Here is a 13,746-nt window from a genome sequence, read left to right on the forward strand (position 1 = left end):
TCATCAGATTGGAACTTACTATACAGACCCTGGTGGCCTCAGAGGTCCTGCTGCCTCTGTCTCCCAAGTGCTGGGATTACAAAGGCACACCATGTTCCAGCATGCCCAGCTTTTCTTTTTCAGTCTCAAAACATGAAGTGGATTATATGTATAGAATAAAGTTTCAAAACCATTTTTTCATCTTTTCTTTATTTGGCAAACACACATACGAACGCATACACATACACACATGCACCAGAACTGTCACCTTAGAAAAAAAAAATTTCTTTACAAAAAAGTTGTTAAAGCTATAATTATCACTTTTAATGAAAACATTCCAAACAGCTAACATATGCCAGTCCCTGCCATATAATATAAAATTATGGGTGGGGTTTTGGTTGTGTTTTCTTGTTGTTGCTACTGCTGCTGTTCAGCTCTATATCAGTTTTTCTTAAAAATGATCTAGGCTAAGTTAAAGCAAGACAAAAAATAAATACAAGTTTTATTTAGAGAAATTGATTTTAAAAATAAAATTACAAAGGATAATTAATAGTTAACTGTTACGTGGGGGAGCAGAGCATGGGCTGTGTGGTAAGTAGATAAGTCCTCATACTAATAATTGCTTGCTATCATTTTACACTGAGAAGAAAATAAAATGAAAGTAAACCCATGTCAAAGCAGGAAATAATTATAACTATCTGAACAAGTATAGACCACTGTCTTAGGATATCAACTGCTGTGATAAAACACCATAACCAAAAAGAACTTGGTAAGCAAAGTTATTTCATCTACAACTCTCAGGTCCTTCCCTCACTGAAGGAAATCAGCTAGGAACTCAAGGCCTGACCCTAAAGACAGGAACTGTTCCACAGGCCATAGTGGAACACTACTTATTAGCTCACTCTCCATGAGTTGATGAGCATGCTTTCTTGTAGCACCCAGAACCCACAGCCCACAGTCAACTGACCCTGACCATATCAATTATCAACCAAGAAAATTGCACCGCAGGCCAATCTGGTGGGAGCATTTTCTCAATTAAAGTTTCTCTTCCAAAATGAGTCTAGCTTGGATAAAACAGATGTAAAAACCAGCTAACTCATCACTAATGCTATGAAACTAAATACACAGTTGTATAGCATCATGATCATGAAAGGAGTCCATGCTTTAGCTAAAGTCTGAGAAACTGGAATTCAAATGCCAGCTTTGCTACTGATTAGTGACTATAAAGAAATTGTAATTAACGTAGGCTTTAATTCTCTCACTGTAAAGATATGGAATCATTCAATACACAACAGATTATAATGAAAATTAAATAAAACACAACATGTACAAATTGCAAAAGCTGGTACTTGAGTTCAAACAAACAAACAAACAAAAACCCACCTACCTAGTAGGATTTAAAACTGAAAAAAAAAAAAAAAAAAAGCCAGGAGTCAAGTAAGCATAAATTAAGGGACAATGTATTAGAGTAGCACCTACAAGTTATCTGCCTCATTCAGCTCTGCCACAGTTATGGTTTCAAAGCAAGAGAACAAAGAGAACCAGACTCCAGCTCCTTCCTGCTTATTCTTCACCACTTAAGGCAAATTATTTTGTCATACCTAACTTAAAAAGAGTAGGAAAGTATAGTCCGTTATTCAAGAAGGGAAGGAGAACCAGAGAAATATTGACGATCACTAGCCATGTTTGCTTTAAGCTTTTAGAAATTTTGTGAAATTCTAGTTCATGTGAAACATGCCCAGAAATCTCTTCTGTTAATGGCATTAGCTTCTTGTCAGCTTGGATGTTTTATTTTATTTGTGTTTTCCTAGAAGGATCTCACTATGTAGCCCTGGTTGACCTAGAACTTCCTGTAGTCCTTCTGGCCTCAGCCCCCTGTCTCAGCTTCAAGATTACAGGCATGTGCCACCATATCCAGCTTGGCTTCGGCTTTTGAGTACCTTCTTATGTGTCCCACCACATCTCTCAAATTGTCTGCTAAAATGATCACAGTGTTGGGAAAAAATCTGCTTTATAACTCAAAGCCATCCCAGGTCACTTAAAAACAAAAATTTAAAAGTTGTTAAATCTAAAACCATATAGTATTTGACAAATATCAACAGTACTACACCCTCCCTTACAAAGAGCTTGGAGGAACACATCTAACCATTTAGCCAAAGGATTATGTTCTGCTACACAGAAGTATTTAGTCTGCTATAATGTGAAGTTCAAATAGCTACAGGAGATGATTTTCTAACGTTCTCATTATAGAGAAATGAGAAGTATTTAAGGTAGTGGAGAGACTGGAGATATCATTTAGTCAAGTACATGCTTACTGCACAAGCGTGAGGCCCTGAGTTCAGATGCCTACCACACTTGTAAACGCCAGAGTGGCCATACATGTCTCTAAGTTTAGCTCCGAGTTTAGGGAAACAGACAGGTTTCCAAAGCTCTCTGGCTAATCTATCCAAACTGGAGGTAAGATGTCCAGGTTCAGTGAAAGACACTGTCTCAAAAATAAATAAATAAATAAATAAATAAATAAATAAATAAGAAAGAAATGAAGAGCAGAGCAAGGAAAACACTCTACATCAACCTATAGGCTCTATACACATGTGAACATACATGTGTACATGTGCACAAACATACACATAAATAAATACCTCACATACAAAAGGGTTTGCCTACATTCCCTGAGTTGATCATTATATACTGAAAAAAATATACTGAAACATCACCCTATACCTCATAAAGATATATGATTATCTCTTAATTAAAATGTTCACTTTATAAATTGAAAGAAAAATAATAATCATTACCAAGACTGAAAAGATGACTCAGCAGTTAAGAGTGCTGCTGCTGCTGCTGCTGCTGCTGCTGCTGCTGCTGCTGCTGCTGCTGCTGCTGCTGCTGCTGCTGCTGCTGCTGCTGCTGCTGCTGCTGCTCCAGGGGAAAGGTTCCCTTCCAAGTACCCAGATGACAGTTCACAGTCATCTGTAACTCTTCTGGCCTCTTCAAGTACCAGGCACACTGCAGTGGACCGGCCAGTCTGAGCCTCCCTCAACCCGCAGAGGAACAGGATCCTGGTCAGGTTAGCAAGGCATCAGGGGAGAAATAATGATAGACACAACACAAGAAAGTGTAGGATCTGAATGTATTTCTCAAAAATGGCATCAGACTTTTACAGTCATTATAAAAGAGAAAAGAAAAATCTGGCAGCTCTGCGCTCGAGGTACATTGAGGCCATCTAAAACACACTGGGTCTAAAGCAGCCACCTCTTCTGGTCAGGCGCTGCACCCTCCCTCACCCCAGGCCCGAGCACTCTTGGCCTGGGGGGATGGGAGTGCTGCAGACCCTATGAAGCTCGCTGGAATGCTCTGCTGTTCTCTCTCTCTCTTTCTCTCCCCCCCCCCCCAAGGTCCCAAGAATCCTTAGTAAAACGCCCATTATGCTAATCTTCTGGGCTAGCAGTCCCTTTCTTACTAATTCCTAGGAGTGGCTCAGCTGCCATATATGACTGAGAATGAGGATTCTATTTGACCTTGCCCTGGGATAAACAACTCCCATTCTGTAAGCTTCAATGCCCTACCCACTTCACTATCTCCCTAACAATGCCGGAGGCAATTAGTCTGGATAGGTAACATTCTTTATGAAATGCCAAACCAGGGTTTGGCTAAGATGTTGGAACTTTGGTAAAGGTCAGAGAGCAATGTCGAATTTTGTTTAGCTGTAGTAAATCATATCTTAGTGGACACCTAGCATGCGAGTTCCCAAGGACATATCTGGGCTACGTCTGAGTTAGGAGATGCCATGAATGAACTCCAAGAGACTGACTTCCTTTGAAGCTTTTTCGCCTCTGGTTTGTGGCCAAGCTTTTGGGCTTGTCACAAGACTTCATTGGAGAGGGCATGGCAGCGTACAAGTGGTATACAAATATGCATGTAGGCAAAACACCATGTGCATAAAATAAAATTTAAAAATTGAAAGAATAGACTTCACCAAATTCGTATTAACTGTCTAAACTCAGCTCACAGGCCAGGAGAAGTTACAAGCTATGTCATATAAGCAAGGATTCACATAAGTTCTGGAAATGAGCCGGTTCTTCAGGAACTTGGTGAAGCCAAGTGAGAGGCATACAAGAAGATATCAAAAGACAGGAATTCCAGCCCAAATAACAAAACTAAGCAATCTTGACCAGCCACGTGGGCTCATTGGCTTTCCTTTGCTGGAGGCAGAAAACAACACAGGCCTTGGCAAGCTGCTGAGCAGGAGCAAACACAGACCACAGATCATCCATGACTGTTCATTTCTGTCAAGTTTTCCCAGGGAACATTTGTTAGATCTGAAGGCTGTCAGTTCGCCCTGGGCACTTTATGTCACAAAGGGTAAGACAGCCTCTCACAAAAGAGCTTCTCTCCTAGACCTCAGGGTTTTGCCTGAAGGCAAATGAAAATCTTGATTTTTCAAACCCAAGTGCACACTGTCTAACTTCTCTCCTTCTCCTGTCCTGCCCTGCCCCTGCCTCCCTACTTCCTTCAATCCAAGAATTTCTCTTTTTCTCTTTTTTTTTAATTCCTAAATGCCTGACTCCTTCAGATAATACTGCTCGGATTCTGACCAGGAGGTCCGGCTTCCGACAGCAGGAGCAGAGCGTCTTCTACCTGCCCATCCTCATAGCAGACGGCGGCCAGCCAGTCCTCAGCAGCACCGGCACACTTACCATTCAAGTGTGCAGCTGCAATGACGATGGCCATGTCATGTCCTGCAGCCCAGAGGCCTACATGCTCCCAGTTAGTTTGAGTCGGGGTGCTCTCATCGCCATCCTGGCCTGCATCTTTGTCCTCTTAGGTGAGTTGATGGCTCCTTTTGGGGGGATTGGAGAGTCCACATGCTTTGAGACATGAGCAGTTAACCCCCTATCTTAGCTACTCAGAGCTGGTCTTCTTCTCCCGAGCTTACTTCAAAAGGTGGTAGAGTGAAACTTGGAGAAAAGTGCAGAAGTTGAAAACAGTCTCTTCCCTCAAGGCCTCTTTGGCAAGATTAAAACATGTAAGTTTATCAAGTATCAGTGGTAGACCTGAACACCATACTAGGCACTGTGATTAGAAGACAGATACTCTGGCCTTCATAGTTTATTTCAGATGATACAAGTTCACATTGACATGATAGAACCAAAGCTATATGGAAGAGGATATGATAATCACTTCTTCAAATCCATTTCAGGTAAGTAACAGCTAAATCACAGAGGTTCAGCAACAGGCCCAAAGCCAGATATCAGAGGCAGAGCCAGGACCAGCATGCAGTCAGGCCATACACTGGTCAGTCACCCTTCCTCAGTGGCACTGTACTGGATCCTCATGCCCACATGCTACAGATAGCTAAGTGTTACTGAAAGGAAAGAGATACAGGATGTGTATCCTGACAAGGAGGACTGAGGAGAGGTACCACAGCAATGTGGCAAATCGAGTGGTCAGCAAGGCCCTCACAGAAAAGTAGAACTCTGAAAGCTGAGACCTGAAAGAAGCGGCAGCGCGAACCTCAGGGATTCCTGAGAGAATACGCTGTGGCACCGAGGCCTCTTCAGCACTGTGGGCATCTAACAAGCAGCAGTGAATAAACAGAACTTCTTTGTATCTGCTGAGGAACAAAGTGGGGTGTGACAACAGCCTTCCCTCTTCTTTCAGCTCCCAACTCTCTGGTGCCCACAGGCTTCAGTGCAGTGATTCCTAACTAGACACTCAAAAGCAAACTCCTAAGTCATCTCTGGAGTCCCAGAAACCATCTACATGTGTGTCTCACCTTCACTCTGCTACTGAGTTAAACCATTGCGCTCCTCTTCCTTAGAGAAAAGCAAATGTAAAAGACACTGTTATTATTCAATATAAGTGAGACCCCACAGCTTCTGTGTTGATACGCTGCAATTCCAGCATTAACAGGATAAGGCAGGAGGAGTACTACAAGCTTGAAGCCATCCTGGCCTACAGAACAAGTTCTAGACCAGTCTAGGAATCCTTGGCTACAGAATGAGTCCGCATCCCAAAAATTAAATAAATAATAAAAGAGAAAATGAAATTTCAGTAACTTTCTACAGGGAAAAATATAAAGCACTAGGAATTTAAAGTATAATCCATTTACACCCTTTATCTCTAGTTAACCTAAACACCAAGTGACTGAGCTCCACACCAGATAAAGAAATTCACTGTTGAAAATATCAGCATTGCACTGACTTTCTAAATAGGCCATTGTAATAGACTTCTCAAAATGCATTTTAAAATATGATTAAGCTTTCATTGTATTTTGGGTGTTCTGTCTTACATTACAATTAAGGAATAACCTTCCAGACTCCTGATCATTACCTGTACCTTATTTGGATTTTATTTAATCCACCTACAATTCCTAAAGTGTCCATTAGGTGGCAATAGGAGACCTTGAGTGCAGAACAAGAAAAGCTGTTTTTTCCGTTATCTGCTCTGCTTTGGGGAGAAATTTCTAGGATGGCTATCCTTACTTCTATCTTTGAAAAATGCTGTAAGTTCATCCTGGTACACAAAGAGCCATCATTAAACAAAGACTGATTTAAAGAGATAGCTCAGAGAGCTGTGCAAGAGATAACTTAGTTTATAAAACAACACCCGTTTTTTTAAACCTCACAGAATAAGAAGTCTCCAGAAGCTAAGGTAAATATAAGTGTCATAAAATCCCAGGAGTTTTAAACTTGCCTACTTACTTCTAAGAGAGCACAATCCTGATTACACATTTCACACAACTCTAACATTTATGCTGAGGTTGACTTGTACACATATACAAAGGTGGATAATTAAACATGTTCATTTGGGCAATATTTACTGAGGGTTGGAGGGTCATGCACCCAGGTCCTAGAAAACCTTGTGGGCCTGTACACAGTGCCTACAGAATATTCAGAACAAGCCTTCCAGTATTGATGCTTTTCCCTCAAAACCTGGACATTCTTCACCTGAACCTAAAATCCCAAAACCTGATTTTAAAGCATAATTTAACACTCATTATTTATAACATTTTATGTAAAAAATAAGACATGTATCAATCTTTCATTTTTTCAAGAGTTGACTACTTCTACATACTGCATAATCCTACACACCCATCAGTGTTCTCTCCAGCACACACGCAGGGACTTTGATGGGTTGGGTGGGGTATTTCATTAAAAGTAGATTTTTCGCACATAATATATTTCGACTGTGTTTTCTCTCTCATCTACTCCTCTCATTTCCTCCCCAGCTCCCCTCCCACCCAGATCCACTCTTTTCTGTCTTACAGTAGAAAATAAGCTTTGGGAGATAATAAAATATGATAAGATAAAAACAAAAAACATTGGAATACAATAAAACAAACAAGGGGAACAGAAGCCAAGCAAACGGAGGACAAAAAAACAAAAAAAAACAAAAAAAAACAGATATATACACAAAGACGTGTTTATTCCCACACCCAGAATATCCATAAAAACACAAAATGGAAGCCATAATTTAAACTCAAATGATCTGTAGGGTAATGTCAGACAAATAGACAGACAGACAAAATAGAAAAATAAAATTAAAAAGAGAATATTTAAAAAAATAAAAGGAAAAAGCCTTGACATGACCTTGTAAGACAAAGAACATTCATAGATGCTGTTAAGTTCGTTTTCTGTTGGCTGTGTACTGCTGGGTATGTGGCCTATTCATGGGAATAGATTATTTCCCCAGGGAGACTCCCTTGCAGAAAATAAAATTATCATTTGTAATTGCTTAACAATTGCAGATGGCTTCTGGGTTAGAGATGGAGGCATGTTCCCACTTCTCCCATGCAGGCCCCATGTGTGCATGCGTGCGTGCTGCCTCTGTCTCTGTGAGTGCATATGAACTTTGGTGGTGTTGATTTAGAGGGACTTGTTTTCTTGATGTCCTCAATCCCCTCCAGCTCCTACACTTCCTGCCTAATCTTCTTCCAAGTTCCTCCAGTTCTGCGAAGAGGAATTTGCTAGATCCTATCTAGGACTAAGTGTTCCAAGGTCTCTCACTCTCTGCATATTGCCTGGCTGTGGGTCTCTGTCCTGGATCCCGTCTGCTGCAGGAGGCAGCTCACTAATGGTGGCGGAGCAAGGCATTGATCTATGAGGAGAGCAGAGGGTCTTTAGGATATATTTGATTGCTATGTTCTTTTAGTACAACAGTAGCATTTGGTTTTACCCCAGGTCACTGGGCTACCTATCTAGTATCAGGTTCTTAGTCACTGAAGTCGTGTTAGCTTTGGGCTCCACCTCATGGAGTAGGTCTTAGGTTAAATAACACATTGGAGGATTCTTTCCACAAGTTTTGTGCCAGCATTGGACTAACATATCTAGCAGGAAGGACGTAAATTGTAGAACGAAGAGTTGGTGTTTACTTTTCTTCTTTGGTAGCATGCAGAGCACCTCCTACACAAATGACATTTAGCACATAAGGGCGAAGGCTCTGCGTAGGCACCAAGGTCTGTGAAGAATTATGCTGGAATTTTGATGGTGATTGCACTGAATCTATAAATTGCTTTTGGTCAGATGGCTGTTTATACACTATTAATTCTATCTATCCATGTGCATAGGAGATCTTTCCAACTTCTGCTGTCTTCTTCAGATTCTTTCTTCAGTGACTTACTATATTTATCAGACAAGTCTTTCACTTGTTTGGTTACAGTTACCCAGAAGATATTTTATATTACTTAAGTCTTCTGTGAAGGGTGTAGTTTCTTTCTCAGTCCATTTGTCATCTATGTATAGAAAGGCTACTCATTTTTGTGAATTAATTTTATATCCAGCTACATTGCTGAAAGTGCTTCTCAGCTGTAGGAGTTTCATGGTGGAATTCTTAGGCGTGTGTGTTTGTGTGTGTGTATACATATATTCATATCATTTGCAAATAAAGATACTGTGACTTCTTCCATTCTAATTTGTATACTTTTAATATCTTTCAGTTGTCTTATTGCTCAAGTTAAGGCTATATTGAGTAGATATGTAGAAGCAGGACAATTTTGTCTTGTCCCTGATTTGAGTGTATTGCTTTGAGTTTCTTTCCATTTATTTTTATGTGGGCTATGGGATAGCTGCAAAACACCTTTATTATCAAGCATGTCTCTTGTATCTCTAATCACTCCAGGACTTTTTATCATGGAGGGGTGTTGATTTGTGTCAGAAGCCTTTTTTACACCTAATGAGATGATCACATAGTTTTTGTCTTTCAGTTTTGTCTGCATGGTGGATAACATTGTTTTATGTGTATGCTGAACCATCCCTGAAAGCCAACTCAATCATGGTGGATAATCTTTTTGATATGTGTTTGGACTCATTTTGCAACTATTTTACTGAGAATTTTTGCATTTATGTTCATAAGGGAAATTGACCTGTAATTCTTTGGTCTTTATGTAGTTTGAGGTCAGGGTTAACTATGGCCTTGTAAAACTAATTAGGTAACGCTTTTTCTATGTCCATTTTGTGCAATAACTTCAGGAGTATTGATCTTACCTCCTTTTTGAAAGTCTTGTAGAATTCTACATTAAAACCATCCGGCTTTGGGCTTTTATTAGTTTGGAGGTTTTAGATACTATTTTTATTTCACTAACGGTAATAGGTCTGTTTAAACTGCTTATCAGATCTTGGTGTAACTTTGATAAGTGGTACATATCAAGAAAATTATGTCTCTTTTAAATTTTCTAATTTGTTGAAGTATAGGTTTTTGAGGTCCATCACTGAGTTCTCTGGATTGTTTTCAGTGTCTGTTTTATGTCTCTCATTTCATCTCTAATTTTATTAATTTAGCTCTTTTCCATACCCTTTAGTAAATTTAGATAAGGATTTGTCTGTCTTATTTTCTAAAACAAACAAACAAACAAAAAAAAAACCAAAAAAACTTGTCTGTTTCATTGATTCTCTGTAATATTTTTTTTCTTTTTTTATTGATTTCAGTTCTAAGTTTTATTACTTCTTGCCCTCTACTTCTTTTGGGTATAATTTTATCTTCTAGTTCTAGAACTTTCATGTGTGTTATTAAATCACTAGTATAAGGTCTCTCCCATTTTCATTTTGTTTGTTTATATAGGCCCTTAGTGCTATGAACGTGCCTCTTAGAACTCCTTTCAATGTGTCCCATAAGTTTGAGGACATTGTGTATTCGTTTCATTCAGTTTTAGATAGTTTTAATTTATTTTTGATTTGGGTTTTGCTTAATATTTTTTTAGTAGTGAGTTGTTCAGTTCCCATGAGTTTGGGAGCTTTCTGCTGTTTCTGTTGTTGTTGCTGCCCACCTTTAGTCTATGGTGGTCATGGGAGTGCAGGATGCTGTTTCATTACAGACATTACATGTTCAGGGTTGCTTTGTGTCAGAGTATGGAGAAGTTCCTTGAACTGCTCAGAAGAAGCTATATTCTTTTGTGTTTGGGTGAACTTTTCTGTAAAGTTGTTAGGGCATTTTGGCTTATGACATGTTAGCTCCAGCAAACATGTTAGGTGCATAGATAGTAAAAACTGCAATGTCCTCTTGGCAGATTTCTCCTTTGACAAGCATACAGTGTCCTTCTCTACCTCTTCTAATTAGTTTTGGTCTGAACCCTATTTTGTCAGATACTAAAATGGCCACACAGCGGGTATCTTAAAGTCTGTTTGCTTGTATTATCTTTTTCCATCCATTTACACTGAGGTAATATCAATCTTTGATGTTAAGATATGTTTTCTTAGCTGCAAAAAAAGAAGGAAAGAGAGAGAGAGAGAAAGAGAGAGAGAGAGAGAGAGAGAGAGAGAGAGAGAGAGAGAGAGAGAGAGAAGGAAAGAAAGAAAGAAAGAAAGAAAGAAAGAAAGAAAGAAAGAAAGAAAGAAAGAAAGAAAGAAATCCTGCTTTCAAATCTTCTATCTTATAGTTTGTGTGTGCTTATTGGGGGATTGAGACCACTGATGTTGAAAGATATTGATGAGCAATATTTTTTTGGTTCCTGTCATTTTGTTGTTGTGGTTGGTGTGTGTGTGCGTGTATTTCCCTCTTTTATTTGCTGGCCTGGGATAATTTATTCCTTGTGGTAACCTTCTTGTGTTGAAGTTTTCCTCTTAGTACTTTCTGTATGGCTAGATTTGTAAATAGACAATGTTTAAAGGTGGTTTTACCATAGAATTTTCTCCATCTGTTGTGAAGGAGAATTTTCTGGATATAGTAGTCTGGGCTGGCATCTGTTATCTCTTTTAGATAATCTGTCTAAGTCCTTCTGGTTTTTATAATCTCATTGAGAAGTTGAGTGTTATTCTAATAGGTCTGCCTTTCTTCCTTTCAGCTTTTAATATTTGTTCTTTGTTCTATACATTAAATATTTAGATTAGTATATGCTCAGAGGAATTTATTTTCATTTTTTAAACTTTTTAAAAAAGATTTATTTATTATTTTATGTATGTGAGTACACTGTTGCTGTTTTCAGACACACCCTAAGAGGGTATCAGATCCCATTTACAGATGGTTGTGATCCACCATGTGGGTGCTGGGAATTGAACTCAGGACCTATAGAAGAGCAGTCCATGCTCTTAACTGCTGAACCATCTCTCCAGCCCAAGGAATTTATTTTCTGATCCAATTTATTTGATGTTCTATATCCTTCTTTTAACTTAATAGGCATCTCTTTATTTGGGTTAGGGAAATTTTTTTCTGTGATTTTTTTTTAATGTTATGATTTTATGATTTTGTTTTTCTGACCCATTTCCTGTGTTTCTTCTTCTTCCTCTGTTTCTATTATTCTTAGATTTGCTCAGTTCATATTGTTCCAGCTTTCCAGGATGTTTTGTGCTAGCTTATTTTTCAAGATTTAATATTTTCTTTGACTGAGTCATCTATTTCTTCCATCTTGTTTTCAATGCCTCTGAGTATCTCTTCAATCTCTTATATTCTATTAGTGAGGCCCACCTCAGCAACTTCTGTTCAAATTCCTACATTTTCCTTTTTTTGTATATTATTTATTGTCTGTTATTAATAAAATACTTCTGTTCAATATTAATTAACCACTTTACAGTATGAGCTTAGATACTTCTTGACTAAGTTCTATTCAGTTTATCTAGCTGACAGTAGTAGCTAGAGGAAGGAAAGATATTTTTTTAAGTTTTATTGCATTATAATGAGAAAAGTTACATGATTTCAATTTATCTGAATTTGTTAACATTTAAAAACAAATTTTAAGTAAATAGAATTAAATCACATTCTTGTTTTCCTTTTGCACCCCATTTCAACCCAAAGAGACCCCTTCAATACATACAATATCTTTTTTGTCATATTCTTTAAAATTTATAAAATATTATAACAATAAAAATGAGTATTATAAAAGTTGCTTGATATAAAACAGCAATCAATTTAACAGTCTTACGTAGATGCTTATCTACAGCAATACTGAAAATACATGTTTTTCTCAATATAAATTTTAAATAACTCCAAACATATTAACTGTATATTTTAAAATAATATATTACTACTAGTATTTTCTTAAATGAATATAAATATATAAAGTGTTTTTGTTTGTTTGTTTGTTTTGTATTTAGTAGACTTTAAAATCTTGGCTCTTATTGTTGTACAAACCCAAAATAAGAACAATTTTTAGACATTGGTTTTCATTGTAATAAGGCTATACTTCAATGACCCTCACATCACCAAAGGATTTTACCTTCATTGTAGCTAAGCTGATAGTTGACCGTTCTGCTGTGCCAAGGGATGAATTGTACGCATGATTTTTGAATATAGACTTCCTGCTATGGCCAAAGCTATTTGACTTGAATGAGTGACTTTATTCTCAGTCCACTGAGAACAGGTTACATTCATTTAAAAAATGATGTGTGTATTAAGATGCTCTATCCATAAAGTCATTCACCAACTGTTTCAATGAACAATGGTTCTGCTTGGAGGGTGGCACAGACATTAGGTGAGGGTAAGAATCTGGTTCATTGGCTGTGATAATTTGCAAATGTATTCATCTCAGAGAAAGAATAACTTATAAATTCCTGTTCTTCAAACTTAATACAAGAGTTATAAGTGTCAAGCAAAGCATTCAGTCTCACTCTTTGTTGTTCTCTTACAAGCCCCTTCCCAATTTAACTGTCTACACTTCTTTTGGGTATATAAATACTTTTGAAATATGTAAGCTGTTCTGAAAACCATAGAATACTGTAAAAACATGAAATAAACAATCCTACTAATAGAGAGGCTGAGATAGGAGAAGCCTGATTTCAAGATCTTGGTATGTTGTATACACCAAGACACTGTCACGGACAAACAAGCAGAAAGTGTATATGGACTGCACAATATTGGACCTATTTCTCCAATTACCAAATTAGAGAGACCATTGGATAACCATCAACAATTTTCTAATTCCTTATATTTTTGGATTTCAACCTATTAGGATATGTTGGTAATGTTAAGTTTGATATTAATAAGATATTAAGAAAAAGTAATTGTTACTTCCTGTTGTTTTTGTTGTAAGAGGTGGAATTAGGTTTGTGTGGATTTGCTGAAAGATTACTTTTTTGCTTCTTCTAGGGTATAGTTTTGTTCCTTGTGTTGATGTTTTCCATCTATTATTCTTTGAAGGACTGGATTTGTGAAAAGATATTGTGTAAATTTTGTTTTGTCATGGAATACTTTGTTTTCTCCATCTATGGTAATTGAGAATTTTGCTGGGTATAGTATAGTATTTGCTGAGCTGGAATTTGTGTTCTTATAGGGTCTGTATGACATCTGCCCAGGATCTTATAGCTTTCATAGTCTCTGGTGAGAAGTCTGGTGTAA

General features: G+C 37.9%; 1 protein-coding gene across 3 annotated transcripts in view; it reads left to right on the top strand.

Moving 5' to 3' along the window:
- Cdh20 (cadherin 20) overlaps positions 1-13,746 on the top strand; it is a 245,525-nt gene that overhangs the window by 225,293 nt on the left and 6,486 nt on the right. For 2 of the 3 annotated variants that reach the window (XM_031379558.1, XM_031379563.1), the window contains one exon: positions 4,556-4,807. The exons of the other annotated variant lie outside the window; for it this stretch is intronic. In XM_031379558.1, the coding sequence (XP_031235418.1) occupies positions 4,556-4,807 (252 nt within the window). The remainder of the gene's footprint in view (positions 1-4,555; positions 4,808-13,746) is intronic. 3 annotated transcript variants of the gene reach the window in all.

Source organism: Mastomys coucha, unplaced genomic scaffold (genome assembly GCF_008632895.1).
Source record: "Mastomys coucha isolate ucsf_1 unplaced genomic scaffold, UCSF_Mcou_1 pScaffold1, whole genome shotgun sequence".
NCBI lineage: Eukaryota > Metazoa > Chordata > Mammalia > Rodentia > Muridae > Mastomys > Mastomys coucha.